The following is a 16,960-nucleotide window of genomic DNA, read 5'->3' as shown; positions in this document are numbered from 1 at the left end:
GTTTCTTGGTTTTGTTTCCCATCGATATCCTCTGTTTGTCCTGTTGCATTGAAGACGACGCCATCATGGCTTCCTGCACAACTGTGACAGTCCATAGAGAAATACTATGTATCTGGTTTCATCTGATCGACGCAATAAGACCTTCAGGTATTTGTCAGAAACATAATAGTCAATTTGAACCTGGGAGTTCAATCAAAACCGTTGGAAACGGTACAAAATAGTCAAAGCTCAAAGGTCCACTTAATGTCTTCCTTGCAGAAGAAGACCATGTGATGTGTTTAAAACCTCTTAAAAGCTAAAATGTGACTGAACCTTCGAGTCCAGGTATCACATATCATCAATATGTGGCTAAAACTAAGATAATATTATAGATCATAGGAGCTTTTATTAAAATCTGTTTGGGATAATTAAGAGATGACCCTCAACTTAACATAGGAATAAAGATGAAAAGTTGCACCATAGCTCCACACACAAGATATATACTACATAAGAAAAGGCAAATAAACGTCTAATTTCAAACCTCCAATTTGGATCCTTGTTTAAAAAAGTAAATCTGAAACCTGATCAGATTCAATACGGGATTAGAAAAAGTTGGCAAAGTCTTTTTAAAAACCTAAATCTGCTCTGTTCCCTCGCTACAATGGACAGATATCGAGTCAGTCACATCATGAATAATCATCAAGAAGAACCAAATGTGGATTAATCCGCCGCAGAAAATAATCCCCCTAACACACGCTCTGTTTCCTCCTGTCTGAGGAAAAACCACAGTGATCAGCTGTTTGAGGAAGTTACTGAGCTTTAAAAAAAAAAGAAAGAAGAAAAAATGGTTCATTTCAGAGACTTTTTTTAACATTTCCATCTTCAGGGCTCAGACAGGAAGTTGAGACGTGTTTGGAGTCGCTAACAAAATCGCTGGTTTTGGTCTTTTCCTGAGATTTTTAGGACACAAAATGAAACGCAGAACAACTCCGGCTCAATCCTGTTCAATCCCCCCCTTTTCCCCCACCCTCCCCCCTACTCCCCCCTCCCCTCTCTCACCTTCGCCGGCTTCAAAAGGCCGTCTCCTTCTCTCCTTCACCTGGTGGCGTTTGTTCCTCCAGGGCATGGCAGGTTTTTTCTTTCAGATTCTTTGTCTTCTCTCGCTTTTTTCTTTTTCTTTTTCTTCTTCTTTTTCTGTGGTATTAAAGAGCCTCTGTAGTGAAGCGTCTTATTCTCCTCCTGACCACATCAGACGGAGACTCGCCGCCACCCGGGGACACGGAGATGTGTGGCGAGATGGGGGAGGGTTTTTTTTTTTTGTGGGATAGAGGGGTAAATCTGGAGTCATGTTACTTGTATGTGTCTGTATGTGTGTGTGTGTGTGTGTAGACCAGGAGACAACGGGGGGATTGAGTTTACAGCCGGCGGGCATCAGACCACCGGTACGTCAGATCGCCTGTCTGATTCCTACACACGTCTGTCGGCTAAAAGAAATTGAATTTGGCATCTCCAGACGTCACTCGAACGCATCGCCGTCGGGGAAAACGATGAAAAAGCAGGACTCTTCCGCAAGCTGAGCTATAAGTTTGTCTCTCCGTTTTTTGTTTTTTTTTTGCCATGTTTGGAAGGTCGTTGATGCCATCGTCACGGTTACATGTCAGTTAGGAGCTTAATAGTCTCGCTCGCCAGACCCTCCTCCAGAAAAGAAGGAGAGTCTGGCTGCTCCGCCTATGATTCTGCGATCAGAGAAAAAAACACTCCGGCCGTTTGGAATTCTTTCAACCAGTCACAATCGTTGTGATCGGCGCCGTAGCAACGCCGTAGCAACGCCGTAGCAACGGTGCGCTTGCAAAATATTGCCGGTTGGAAACTGGATTTCGGTCCGCGGTGTAACGACGGTCGGCAACCGTTGACGGATATTTATCCTTTTGTTTGGTTAAACGGCGGTTGGCAACCGCTGACGGATATTTCTTCCTCTGTTCAGTTCAAGACACGGATGTATAATAGATCCATGGTTCGGTTCCTGTTGTTGTATGTTGATGTTTCCCTTTACCGGGCGGACTGTGAAAGCTGCAGCACGGAGGCGGGACTTCCGCCGGGTGGCTCGTTCCGACCAATCAGAGGCTAATCGCAGCAACGCACTTCCGTCAGGCCAGACTAGGAGCTTAATGGACTGAGGCATGATCAGTTTCATGATCAGTTAATGTGATTTAATCGATTCATGGTGGAACAGGATTACAGATTCCTTGTTTCCTTGTGTCACGGTGCAGCCTGGAGCGGCTGCTGGGAATCAAACCACCAACCTTTCAATTTGTGGACAAACTACTCAAAGGAAGAAGCGAATTTTAAAAGATTAAAAATGATGAATTGATTGGTTTTCTCTCATTGTGGCTCCACATGACAAGACTCACGTCACAGGAGATGAATCATTCACCTGAATTGCTCGAGAGCTAAATGTCGTTTCCTGAGGTTTAAAATGCACATACAGTAGTTTCTCAAATGGTCCCTGAGGAAACTTCCTTTGGTCGAACTGAAGCTGCTGTTTCTCTAAGGATTCGATCTCTACAAGTCACTTTGAACCAGAAACAGAAATCCAGCGTTTTATCTGGATCAACAGCTGAAAGTTAGAGAGAAATTTGGATGAACTGACCCTTTAAATGCTGTTTAAACTTTAATGCACTTCTTAATTACTTACTTAACTACTTGGACGACATTACAAGCAGCCATCAATATCATCAAAGACGATTCACATCCACATCCACATCGAACCGTTTGACCTGGCCGGTACTTCAGGTCGCTCAAAACCTGCACCAATAGACTCAAGAATAACTAATCAGCACTTTAAACACACACAAATCACAAAATGAACATCATTTGAAGCTGCACTCTTAATACGGTTGTATTTTGTAATAGAATGACAATAAAGGTTTTCTATTCTATTTTAATAGCAAGTCTTTTAAGTGGGAACTATTCAGGTCCGGTTGCTTTTTTTTTTTTGCTGTTTTGGTCGCTTTTTTCCCTCAGTTTACATATTTTCAGTGTTGTAAATACTCACAGCTACCCCCCTCCTCCTCCAAGCTGTTTAATCAAGGTAAAAAATTGTGCATAGTTACTCTTTAATTTGAAAAGTTCAGAAAAAGTAGCCAAGACATTTGAATATTGTGAAATTTTTGGTCCAGATCTCAGTCGTCTCCACCGTCGTCTCAGTCTGAGGTCACTGGTTCGTTCCACTGGAGGAAAAATCAGCAGCTTGTTGGGAAATCCTGTGTTTTTTTGTTTTTGTTTTTTTTCCTCTGTATTGATACGAAGGCAGAGCTGAATCTGTGAGTTACTGAGCTGCTGCCAGAAGACCTGAGGCTGCTGTCAGCGAGGACAAGAAGAGGACGAGGTCATCAAGGGTTTTTTTTTTAGTTTCCCTCCAGGATTTGGAAGTTTTTTTTTTTTTTTTTGCTGCAGATCTTAGTTTTGTTTTATTTCTTCTCTTCTATTGAGACGCCAAAGAACGACTTTGGCCTTTGGACAGTTTCCAGGCGGTTCCTGTTAATGAGGAGACGTCTCATTTAGTTCAGCCTTCACCTGCCATAGGTTCACAACAACAAAAAAACATTTGTCATTGGACTTTTATCGAAAAAATCTTCCTCTGTTGTGTTGAGAGGAATTTGTTCATCAGGCAGAACAAACAAATGGAGAATAAAAAGAGAAGGACTTGTTTAGATGTTCAATCAAAACTGTGCTGATGAAATCTTTGAGGAATTTCGGAGCAAATGAAACGTCACAGACTCGTTTTAAAAGCTCGTCCTGTTCATTCTTTATTCTTTAAACCCCAGAAATCAGCAGAGGATGAATGAAATCATCCTTAAATGCCTCTTAAGAGCAGGTCAAACTGTTTCAAACTCTTTGTTGCATATTCCTGTGTTTGTCTTGGCGCTCTGTTTTCACTGAGCTGCCTTTTTTTTCCTCGCCAGGAGACAGAGCTTCTCCAAACTGCTCTCCAGAGTGTGAATCCCTGAACGCTGCTGTTTCACTTCACAGGAAACTGAGCTCAGATTTGGCAGCAGCAGCAGCGAGGACGACGAAGGCTGCCCGGTCCTCCGGTCGTCGGCCGTGTGGAGATAAATTTCTGTTGCATTTAACATGTTGTAAATGTCGGCGTGCAGCTGTTTGTCTTTAACCTGGATAAACAGAAACAGACAAATGGAAATGAGGGGAGAAAAAAAAGCTGAATTGAGGTGAATCAGAGGTCAGGAGGTCGAACCGGGTGTGAAACTCAACACTGGATGTTTGTTGTGGTGGAGCTGGGATGGGAAAAGATGGAGGTGGTTTTCTTCTTCTGGAGGACAATCGGTCCAGAGTCGTCTTTTTGATGCAAAGATCAGGGGTTCGATCCTGTGGACGACACTATGGCCTTTGTACTTTTGTATGACCAGCTGGTGTTGGGGAAACAGTCAGTCCATCATAGTTCGGATATTTTATGCAGCGGTTGTTTTGTATTGATACTCAGTCGCGAAGTATCAATCTTTTTGACATAAATTTCAAATACAAATGGAAGTTTTTTAGTATTTCTTTATCTTCTATTAGATAAAACAGATGTTGACTTTAAGTTTTACCTTCAGGACAGAACTGGCAGTAGCAAAGAACTGCGGTTATTGCAGTACTGTGTAGGATATCGCAATAATAATATTGTGTCGTGGTAATATCGTATTGTGGCTGGTCCCACTTCCTGATTATAAAGCCTGGCTGCTGTCGCCTAGCAACCTTGATGACACCTATCTTCTTTTTTTTTCACAGATACTTGAGGTTTGGTTTTAACAGTCGGACCATTTATTGTGGATCTGAGCTGAAACGCATCAACTTGATTTTTAAAATATCTTTCAGTGTAATTTTTTCTTTGTTTGTTTTTCTGGTCAGCACAATGCATCATGGGAAAGAAAGCGGCTGCATGTGCAGTGGCTGTGTCTGAAATCACTCACCCATTCATCGTTCCCTACTCAATATATAGGGAATGCACTGGTAAAATGAAAAACCCTGCCGCACATTTAATTACGTTTTTACTGTTGCATAATCAAAACATTGCACATCAATGCCAACAGCGATGCGTGACCATTGGCTGTAGCTACACTACTGTTCACGCTGCATTGTGGGATACTACGAATCCACGGTAACACTTTATAATAAGTACACACCTACAATATTAAGCATTAGTTAAGCTGAATTCTTCATTTATAACGCATGAATATTCAGTGGCATGTGGTTTATAATTACAGTTAGTGCTTATCAATGATGAGTAAAACATTTTTAACTGTTTATAAACTATATACTAATGAGTATTCATGTGTTATAAATGACAAATTCAGTATTTAATGCTTAATAATGTGTACTTATTATAAAGTGTTACCTGAATCCACTATTTAGGGTATATTCATTCTCACTCAAGTGTCGTCATGTCACTGTGATGCTAATGGAGATCAAACAGTTCAGTGACATGACCATGAACTTATTAGCTTACTGTTTGAAACCAGACTCATGGAGCAGAAACTTGAGCTCTGTGCTGAGTTTGTGTTTTATGTTTTTTGGGGAAAGTTTAGGTTTCACAAAACAAAGGAACTGGAAACACTAACACGTGATATCAGTGCTGAGACTCAGGTATCGTTTTGTAGCCTCATCCGGCCCGTTACCCTGAACTCACCACCTCCTTTAGTCTGACGCTGCCGATCAGTAAAATAAAACCACCTCACCTTCCTTCAGTCGCTGTGAAACTCTGAACCTGAACTTCTTCTTCTTCTCCTGCAGATTCTTCCACACGTTTTACCAAGAACAATTTTACGGGCTTGATCAAATTAGCGAGTGTAGATATATCAAAGCCGCGGCTGAATAATAACTCGGTAATTACCGCCTCCCCACTTCCTCCCTTCCTCCCTCCTCCTCCCTCTCCTCTCTCCGGGGTTGGACCGGTCTTATCAGCTCTTAGTCTCGCTGCCTCTCTGCCTCCCGGAGCGGCTGATCTCTCCCAGGGCTTGTCTCCGTCTTATCTCGCCCTCACACTTCACGGAGAGGAAGTTCTTAGAGGGCTGGGCCCGCCAGATAGCGACTGACCTGTCTCTTCCCTCTGGAGCGGTTTCTTTTTTAAGGGAAGCTGCAATCTGTGAACTGAACTCAAATGGCTGACTAGATTATGCCCCCCTCTCCTCCTCCACCTCCTCCACCGGCTCCTCCACACCCTTCGCTGTCTGAGGACGGGTGTATTCGTCTGTCTCCTCCTCCTCTGTGCACCTGTCTCTCCTTAATGAAGCAGGAAAGCTGCCTGTGGACTCAGGTGGCACTTCTTTGAAGCTGCCGCCCTGTTGGGAGTTTGAACTCGACGCTCGAGGAGGCGGCGGTGGGGGGGTTTGTGCACGTGTCAAAGGCAGAAATCTGACAGAAGTTAAACGACTCTCATAAATCTGCAGCTTTGCCGCCGCCTCCTTTTTAAAAACCGTTTTTCTTTCTTTTCGTCTCTCTGCTGCTGCTTTGCTTTGATTGACTGTGTGATGTGGCGTCGGAGCCGCCGGAGTCGCACTTTGTTCCCAAACAGCTAATCAAGGTGGAGGATCTTTTTGGAGTGAAAGCTGCTGAATCTCCCAGTGATGGCTTTTCTTCCACTGTCAAAGACATGAAAATATCTTTTTTTTTTATCAAAGTCGGTTAGATTTTTCCTCTTTGAAGCGTGTTGCACACCTGAGGATTTCAAAATGCCGCTTTTTTTTTCTTTTTCTTTTTCTTTGTCAACACAATTAAAACGTCTCTTGTTTCGTGCTCTCGCAATCAGCTCCATCGTCGTCGCCGTCGCCACCGTCGTCTCGAGGCCTCACGAGCGTTGCAGCGTTAAAAAAATGCAAATTGCCGTTTCAGCATCTTTGCAGTTTCAAAATAATAAAGCGGGGCTGCACATCTAGAAAGCATATCGTAATTGAAAAGAAAGTGTGTTAAGGTAGATCCGCTTAGACGCCAGTTAAGCCTATTAAGGTTTTTATCAGGAGTCACAGTGCAGTTTATTTGCTGATTAACCCTGATGGAGGATGAAGGAGGAGGAGGAGGAGATGCAGCGGCATGTTTTTTTTTTTTTTTTTTTGACCAGCTACTGTTTCCTGTTTCAGCCTCTGAGACGTCGCTACCGTGGAAAAATGTTCACCACAGCAGATTTCCCTGAGTGTGTGTGTGTGTGTCCATCTTGATTTATTTGTGTGTGTCTGTGTGTTTGTGACAGACAGAGCTGCTGACACTGGGGAGCTGGACCTGAGTGGGATCGATGACAGTGAGATAGAGCTGGTACGTATACATACACACACATACACACACATATACACACACTGGAGGCTCATCAGAGAAGCAGATCGTCTCACCACCACTGCAGCTGCATCTTAAACATCTGCCTCCACTTTCACATCAAAACATCCAACAGTGTTGCTCATGAGTTTCTAGTGAGTCTCTGTGACCTTTCAATAAAGATTTCTTCAAATGAACGATGATCAATGTCGTGAGAGTTGAATGTTTCAACATTTGTGCACTTTTTTCTCTTCAACTGCTGCTTTTTATTGAAAGAAAAAGTGATGCAGCACCTGAGACTGTCTCAAAGACGAGGACATAAAATGACTCACGCAAACATTCAGCCTGTAAAATGCAGAGGAGTCGTGAGTTACACTTGTATAGAAAGAAAGAAGAAATGTCGACATTTTCTATTAGAAAATTAACAAATTTACAAGATTTTACTGTCTTCTCTGTTTTGACTTTTCTTTAATGCTCAATATATCATGTGCTGCTTGTCATTGGATATCAAATTTATATACCAAAGGAGTAAATGAGTGTCAGTGTCAGCGAGCCAATCAGCACGCAGCATGCTGGGACTTGAGATCTAATGAGATTTGTGTTTGGCTGTTGATCTACACACGCACATTTGAAGCCAAATTTCAAAAAAAGTCTTGTTAAGAATCCATATCAAAGTCAAGGTATTAATATTAATGCTGATATCAATACCTGTAACAGGTTTTTACAAGTTGAGCAACAATAGAAACAACAGGTTGTCATCTACAAAGTAAAAATGAATGTTTTAAGTTTCAGAAAACGAGACCTGAATGTTGTAACTGTGTTTATTTGTGTTTAGTCTCTGGATTTAATGTGTAAAAAATATACACACAATATAAATGATATAAATTCTTAATGAGGAGCTGACTCATTTTAACCATCAACAGCACTGAGTTCACATTTCGAGCTCTGAGTCTGGCTGTGTTAATATTTGTTACAAGTGTTCATGAATTTAAGGAAGGAGATAATTCTTCTCCCAATGTGAAACCACTTTTAGTTTCGGTGCGATAACTTTTCCCTGAACTCCTCTGACGGTCGTTCTGCTCTGCTCTTCTCTTCGTCTCTGCAGTATCTGCTCGATGACAAGGAAGTTAAAATCAAGACGGCGCTATGGATGGCGGAAAACTCCGACTACCTCAAAGAGCAGAAAGGTACTGTCAGGATGCAACACGATTTCTGTTTCAAAGCACAATCCAACTTTCTGTTTTTTATTTGTTTTGTTTTTTGCAATGCAGAGGCTTGGTGGTTTGTCCCACAATGCACCTCCCCACCTCCTACTCCTCCTCCTCCTCCTCCTCCTCCTCAGTGTTTTTATTTTTTTATTTTTTATTATCAGATAAACCTCCACCTGAACCCGCCACTGTGTTTTCAGCCTGTGGCCTGTTGTGACTTCCCTCTGTGTCGTATTGATACCGGCGTTATCTCACAGTTTGTATGTTCAGACTCTTCCCTGCTTGTTTTTTTTTTTCCAGAAAAGGAGGCGAAGATAGCAAAGGAGAAGGCGCTCGGCATCTACAAAGAGAAGAAGGTAACAGCAGGAGGCCTGACGAGCAATGAGATAAGGAGGAGGAGGAAACAGGAAGTAGAGAAGCACCAATAAGATTTGGTTTCACACGAATCTGGTCATAACCTGAGGATTCAAAGTGACAATACTTTGTTATTTATTCAAAAACCACAGCGTAAATATTCTCACTCTGATATTATTCATAGTTTTCCTTCATTTAAACCAGAGTTATGATCTTTAGATTGAGACCTGTGACCTTTTCTCCTCGTGTAGCTCGACTCAGCAAAAATAATTTCTCTCGTAGATAAAACTTCTCTCAGCTCAGATTTGTTTTGTTTCAGCAGCTTTTACAGAGGCCAAAGAGTCAAAACTGTTCAACGTCTCAGAGGGGGGAAAAAAAGAAAGAAAAAAGAGACAGATTTAGGTAAAAATACAACGTGTTTGTTCAGCAGAAAAATAAAAACTAGCTTCAGTCTCCAGTCCTTTCCTAAATACATTTCAGTCAAACACACTGATCTCTAGAGCTCTTTAAGTCGCGTTTAGTGACCTGTGTGTGCACTTTTTAAAAGTTTTTCTGTCATATAAAAAGAACAAATATCCTACAAATCAATAATCATTAGTTTAAGCTCTTGTAACTGTGTTATATTGAGTTACAGCCTGACTGACCTGTCAACACCTGGTCACATAAAGTTATAACAATGAGTTAAAACCAAATGCAATGACTCATCACAGTCACTTATTCAGGCTGCAGTTCATGTAAACATGAACGTATTACAGCTGCAACTGATGAGTATTCTCAGTATTGATTTGTCTTTATATTTTCTTTTACTCTACATGTCAGAAAAACTGGACAGTGCTTCAAATGATAGAAAATTATGACACGTTTCCTTCTCACTTTTCCTAATAATACAGTAAGACCAAAACCCAAACTTATTGAATTCACATTGATATAAAATGAAAAATAAACTAATAAAAATAAAACGTTTTAGGAGCTGTGTTCAGGAACTGTGTTTTTGTTTGATAGACAGATCAGATAAAAACCCTTAATGAATTAAAGGGATAGTTCAACATTTTGGCAAATTGGCCCATTGCCATAATCCTTATAGTCATAGCAGTAGGTTCGTTACCTTTAATTATCGGTGCGAGCTATTTTTAGAATGGCGGACCAGAGCTGCAGAGTTGTTTCGAGGTAAATTCAGAGACTGCTTGCCGGAAAACTACCCCAGACAGGAACGCGCATCAGCGGTTTTGCATGAATTTACCTCGAAAACAACTCTGTCTGGTAACGTCCAGTTATTATCTCATAGCGTGGTGAATGTGCAGGTCACAACTTGTCCACCAGAGCGTTTTGGAGTTGTTGGATTGTGTATTTGATGAGTTTGATGAGGGAAACCAAGAAATCCCATTAGACTCTGTAGCGTAGCTCTGAGCAGCTCATGGCTCTGCTCCGCCGTTCTAAAAATATCTTGCACCGACAATTAAAGGTAACGAACCTACTGCTATGGCTATAGCGATTATGGCAATGGGCCAATTTGCCAAAATGTTGAACTATCCCTTTAACTAAATAATTGGCTAATTATCTTGTTATGAGAAATAGATATTGGGAAGTCTGTCAACGCTCAGACAGATGTTGACACAGGACGGACAGAGAGATGGAAACAGCTGGAGGCTGACAGCCAGGTAGACGACACACAGACCGTGTGAAGCTCCAGTTAAATCAGATCTCTGTGAAACTGGTCTCCTCTCATTTCCCATTACTGGTTTTTGGCTCAGCGCGGACTCTTTGTTAGCCCCAACATCTGCTCGCTGGTTTTAACTAGCTGGATTAACGGCAGTGGAACAGAGACCTAATGAGACACGGAGCCTCCTGACAGCACTGATCCAGCAGCAGCAGCCTGTCACAGCGCTGACAAATGACTGAATAAATAAATAACAGGAAGGGCATCCTCCTCCTCCTCCTCCTTCTACTCCTCCTCGTGTTTTATGCATGATAACGTCGGCATCCATTTGTGGTTTATAAATCAGATCTGTGAGGAAACTGGCGAGAATTGAAGACGTGTGAAATCGTTGAGGGTTTAAAGTTTTTGCATTTTCAGTGTGAAGGGAAACTCTGATGATCTGTGGCCAGAGATCGGAGTTGAGGTCAAGGTGACAGTGGAATAACTGAGGCTGGGTGATGACCTCAATCTGGAGTCTTAATTGAGATAAATTGTTGATTACAGAAATGTGTTCGGCTGTAAATGATCCTTTATTGGTCTGAAATTGCCCAGTGTAGAGGGTAAATCCCCTGCGCTCTGGGACCGATGCAGCTGAATAGGAAGATGAAAATTATTCCCAGATAACATTTGACCATTATGACCTGTCTCCAGCGTTTCCAGCATCTGATTAAAGGGATAGTTAAACATTTTGGCAAATTGGCCCATTGCCATAATCCCTATAGTCATAGCAGTAGGTTCGTTACCTTTAATTGTCGGAGCAAGCTGTTTTTAGAACGGCGGAGCAGAGCCGTGAGCTGCTCAAAGCTACGCTACGGAGGCTCATGGGATTTCTTGGTTTCCCTCAACAAACTCATCAAATACACAATCCAACAACTCCAAAACGCTCTGGTGGACAAGTTGTGACCTGCACATTCACCACGCTATGAGATAATAACGGAACGTTACCAGACAGAGTTGTTTTAGGGGTAAATGCAGAGACTGCTTGCTCTGTCTTGTAACATTACATTATTATCTCATAGCGTGGTGAATGTGCAGGTCACAACTTGTCCACCAGAGCGTTTTGGAGTTGTTGGATTGTGTATTTGATGAGTTTGATGAAGGAAACCAAGAAATCCCTCTGCTCCGCCGTTTTTACAATTAAAGGTAACAAACCTACTCCTATGACTATATATAGACTATGTATATACAATTTCCCAAAATGTTGAACTATCCCTTTAAGTTTTTTATTATTCTAATATCCGCTCCAGCCAAGAGGCCCCTCGAAGAAGCGTCCCCCGATCCGAGCCAGCACGGCCGACGAGGCCATCGAGAAGATGCTGGAGCAGAAGAGGATCTCCTCCAAGATCAACTACGACGTCCTGAAGGACCTCAACATCAAGCCTGGCGCCAGCCCGGCCCGCAAGCCCGAGGTCGTGAAGAAGGAGCCGACGGCCGCCAAGCTGACCGGACGCACCCCTAAACCTACACGAGCCTGTCTGAGCCTCAGCACGCCGCTAAGCACCCTGGGAAAAAGGTCAGTGGGACGCACGTTTTGTACTCTAAAGTATTGGAAATAATTGAATTCTGGTGTCTTCTAAAACAAAACATCAGGTGGACAAACCAACTTCTGTTTTTAGTGACCAACCGCTTTATTGATTTAAAACCAATAACAAAGAGGGAGGGGTTTGTGTGGAGCTTCGTACCCTCAACCATCTGTCAATCTAAGACGCCACGACCTAAATTAAATCTTAAACTTTAAGTCGAAATAAAACATGAACGGACGAGGATTATGAACATAAATCAACTGTAAAAAGCAAACTGTTTTTGCCATAAACTTGTTTAATTCTGCTGTAAAGTCGAACATTTTAACATCTTTGTCTATGGAGGGACTCATGTCTTCACCAAACTGACATTTTAAGTCTTTATACGACATTTAAAAACATTATTTAAAGTTTTATGTCTAAATTCTCTAAGGTCGATTAAGAAAAATAAGAAGAAAGAAAATGAATCATGAAAAAACTGAAACAAAGATAGATTATTTATTCTATGTATTTTGTCTTCATTTGGTGCCTACATTACCCACAATGCAGCTCAGCCATCCCTCAGTTTGACAGGATGTGTTAATGCTACCAGAGGCTAATGAAGCCTGGAGCAGCAGAGATGAGATCCACACCCCCACGCTTTTTTTTTTTTTTTTTTTGTTCTTTTTCTTTTTTTCGTCTCACTTTCAGACTTCAGAGCGACGCTGAATAAAAAGTCACATCATTTATCAGACTTTACGCGTCTCCCTCTGGAGACACAAAAGCCTTTTATACTAATTGTCTCCCTGCAGCTAATTGTCTCTACATCACCCTTTTTAGCATTAAATCTGATGGCATTAAAGATGAAGTCTCCACCGTGGTACAGTAGTGTGAAGCTGAACATATTAAACAGCTGGTATTTATAGGACATGAGTGACTCTGACCTGTTACCCATAATGATAATAATAATACTGTAATAAGAAGAAGAACTTTCTCTCTTTCTCCTCATCGTCATCATGAGTGTGTGTCGGAGTTTAAGCCCGCTGATTCCCGCTAAGGATTTGTTTTTTCCAAAGAAGTGACGAGTGAGAAAACTAGAGACTTTTTAGTTGATGAGTGTTTCCGGTATTGGACCATGAGCACGAGGGTTTTCTCTGCTGAGTGACGGATAGAGGAGCAGTGCAGAGTGGAGTCGTCAATATTAAGACCCCGTTACCCGTGAGATCGCCGTCATTGCATGCAGTACTACCGGGGTTAGTCGTATTCTTTTGCGTTTATTTCCGGAACGGAAAATGAGAGCGACGTAATTCTTTTTTTTAAAAATGAAAGCGGGACACTTCAGCCTTTACATTGATCCCATCGGTGTGTTTGTAGCTCACCCGGTAGCCGAGCAGTCAAGCTGGTAAAATTGGCTGTCCAATAGGGATCCGTGTGCCGTCACATGACAGGCTAAAATCCAATGGGAAAGCTGTGAGCGGTCACATGAGCGGCCAAAGATCGTTTATTTACATCAAGATGGTTGCTCTGTTGTTGCCGTGTATGATACTATCAGGAAATCTCCCGAAAAAAAATGATTTGCTATGCTGGTTCGTGCAGATGCGCGTGAGTTTTTCTCTGCAGGCCTACACACATACACCCACGTTCATTTGATTTCCACCTGGGCCCGACAGTAGTACAACAGTATTCACTCGTTAAACACCGATTTTGCGGGGTACCCTTTGGATACCCGCGGGGATCCGACCTGACGCAAGACTCTAGCACAGAGCAAACAAACAAACATGTATTTGCGTTGTTCTATGATAAATTTGTCATAATTTCTAAGCATGTAGGAGATGATTTCATGTATAAGTTAGAGCCACAGTCTGCACATTTTTAAATCAGACGTCTGAGGAATAAACATAGAAACAAACTGGTTAAATGTACAAAATAAGGTACAACTGTTGAAAAAAAACACTTCTTCAAAGCATGAAGGGGTGTATCAGTGTATATGTGACGTAATAACATGTCGGTCAGACTGTAGCATCTGAAAATGTCCTGGAAAATGATTTGTGGGAACCCTGAATCTGTGTTGAATTCCCTCAAACCATTAAATAATCTTTCGATGCAAACAACAGATGCTCGACTGAATAACTGTGAGATGAGATGGATGGAGAGTGTTTTTGTTTACTGGGGTCTGATGCAACAGCAGCCGTTACTCTGACCGTTACCACACACACACACACACACACACACGCACTCTTCTCCAGCCATGTGACGGCGGTTTCCTTCATAACGATGATGCGGCACTTCTTCTGTCACCCACAGTAATCACCTGTGACAGGACGACAGTCTCCTGTGGGATTTTCTCTCTCTACACCGTCTCTGCCAGGATTTGTCTCTGCCTGTTGCCCCCCCATCCCCTCACCCCTCCACCACCCTCATCCTCACCCCTCCACCACCTCCACCTCTGCACCTCCCTTTCACGACATGCATTCACAGGCCTGATCCATGCCGAGTCTTTCAGATGAACTTAATGGGTTTTCTGCAGTGCAGAGAAAGGCTGAGGGGCTTTTTCAGTTTGTTTGGTGTTGGGGGAAATTGGTTTCCTATGGCTCTGTTTTTAAACCTCTTTCACTTAATGTTGGTTTTAGGTACCATCTTGCAGCTTTATAGGAGTCTATAGAGGCAGCTGTTTGGTGATTAAGAGGGATGTAAACCCCCCCACCCCCATCCCATCCTCGTCTTTCCTCGTCCAGTCATCTGGCTGCAGTTCGCCCGGCCTTCGTAAACCCTGTCCTGTGCTCTGCGATAATGCACTGTATTTGGTCTCAGACCCACGGAGGAGTTTGATAAGTTGGCTGTTTATTGCAGCTGGGGTTCTCCACAGCGCCAGCTTCTTTTCAACTCAAATAAAATGTATTTATAAACCACTCCTTAACAAAAAAAACGGGGGCCCTATGCAAACAGGGGACGTAAACACAGAGAACAAACACAGAGCGGCCTTGAAGTTTGAAGCCTGAGAGAGTGTGAACGGGGTCACAAAGAGGCAGAAATTCACTTTGTTAAAACCTCTGAACTTTTTCTGCAGCCAGACTCTTATCAAGAGAAACATGCTAATGATAATTTAAACTGTGTTTAGGCGTCTGTGGTTCAGGGTTTGGAAAACGACGTCCATTAATCACAGGGTTGGAGGTTCAATCTCTGGATCCTTCTGTCAAAGTGTCAAAGTGTCTTTAAACATCTGTGTGTGTGGAGCCAGTTTATTTTGTAGTCATGTGTAATATATGTGATATATGTGATATATTATAATTTGACATACAACCAAGTTTGTGTTGTTGCATTGAACTGAAAATAGGGAAAAAGAGGAAAAGAATAAGAAAAAATGGCAAAAACAAAAACAGACTCGCAAAAACTGACAAACGGAAAGAAGAAAAAAAAAGAAAGAAACAAAATTGAAAACACACATAGGAACATAAACAATACAGAAAGACAGGAAAAGCTGAAAAATTGAGAAGTGCATGGAAAAACAAAACAAAACGCAGATGCACATGCACAAAAAACGCATGAATACACGAGGAAAACTGAAACAAAGCTGAAACAAAAGAAAATAATGGAAAAACGGAAAACAAAACTGAGAAAAACGGAAACAAAAAAGAGAACAACTTAAAAAAAACACAAAAGCTGATGAATTGAGAAACAAAAGACCAAATAAATGGAAACAGAAAAACCCTGAAAACAGAAAAAATCAATGCAAAATCAAATAACCCTGAACAACGGAGTGAAAAACTAAAACCCAAAGTAAAGAGGAAGTGCGTCCGCTCCCTCTCTCGGGGGAGAACACACCTTCTCTGACACAATGATTGATGACACAGATTATGACGCATTATCACGCTTCCCATTTAGAGGATGGTAATGTGATACCTCATTGATTGTTGTGGGGAAATTGCCTTTGTGCCTGCGCTGCTCCTCCTCGGGGAGGTCAGAGGTCGCTCCTCGCCACAGCGGAGCCGGCGGCGGCGGCATTGGTGGTGGTGGTGGTGGCGCTGCAGCGTCGTCTTGCTCGAGGACACTTCAGCAGAGCGAAGCGGGATGAGGCTTCGAGTGTCGTATTCATCCTCTTCACAATAGTGAAGGACGCGGAGTAAATGAAAACACTTTGTTAAAGTGGATCCTCCATGTTTCCAAACACAGTGAAGGATGAAGCCGATCGCTGGGTAACGATGTGTCGACCTCGGCCGCAGCGTCGCGCTCTGGTTTCACACAACTCCAGCAAAGGTGAACTCTGTGTGTTTGTGTGTGAATTATTTTTTGTGAGAGTGACGGCTACAGACTCTACATCAGTTCATGTTTCACAGACATGATCCATGTTTACAAGAGGAAAAGTAGAAACACTGAACCTCGAAAAAACTTAAGTAAAAGTAACAAATCAATGGTTTCTTGTGGCTTTATATGAATCTGTTAGAGAGAATCATTACTTTAAGTTGCTTAAATTATAAGTAAAAGCTGAGTTTTCTCAACACATTGCAAAGACACAAACATGGTACAAATTCATGAAAAAATCCTCATCAATTTGAACGTATGTGCTACAAACACTCACAACACAACAATACAGATACACACTACTCAAAAAAAGTTAGGGATGTTTGGTTTTTGGATTTTTCTTCTTTCTCTAAACTTTTGAATACACATGTCCAATTGTCCAGTGTTTCAGTACTTATTGAACAACAAGCACCATCTGATTTAGTGGTTCAATTGTCATTGAACCACTAAATGTTCTGGTTGAATGACAATTTGTATTCAGTCCTCTTCTCTCTCCCTGTCCTCTCCACCATGTTCACATTATAACATCATGAGACCAAGACAACGCTTTGATCAAATTGATCCAAGTTATGAGACATTGAGATTTTTGTTGTGCTATAGTCACCACTGTTGTTAGCTTACCA

General features: G+C 42.1%; 1 protein-coding gene across 1 annotated transcript in view; it reads left to right on the top strand.

The window, feature by feature from the left end:
- brf1a (BRF1 general transcription factor IIIB subunit a) overlaps positions 1-16,960 on the top strand; it is a 129,280-nt gene that overhangs the window by 72,148 nt on the left and 40,172 nt on the right. The window contains exons 13-16 of the mRNA XM_085768589.1: positions 7,223-7,284; positions 8,387-8,468; positions 8,790-8,845; positions 11,787-12,052. Coding sequence (XP_085624715.1) covers positions 7,223-7,284; positions 8,387-8,468; positions 8,790-8,845; positions 11,787-12,052 — 466 coding nt within the window. The remainder of the gene's footprint in view (positions 1-7,222; positions 7,285-8,386; positions 8,469-8,789; positions 8,846-11,786; positions 12,053-16,960) is intronic.

The sequence above is a fragment of the Trachurus japonicus genome, chromosome 22, assembly GCF_045865225.1.
Source record: "Trachurus japonicus isolate A0001 chromosome 22, Traja_1.0".
Lineage (NCBI taxonomy): Eukaryota > Metazoa > Chordata > Actinopteri > Carangiformes > Carangidae > Trachurus > Trachurus japonicus.
Note: the sequence above shows the minus strand (reverse complement) of the source record. Positions and strands in the feature narration are given on the sequence as shown.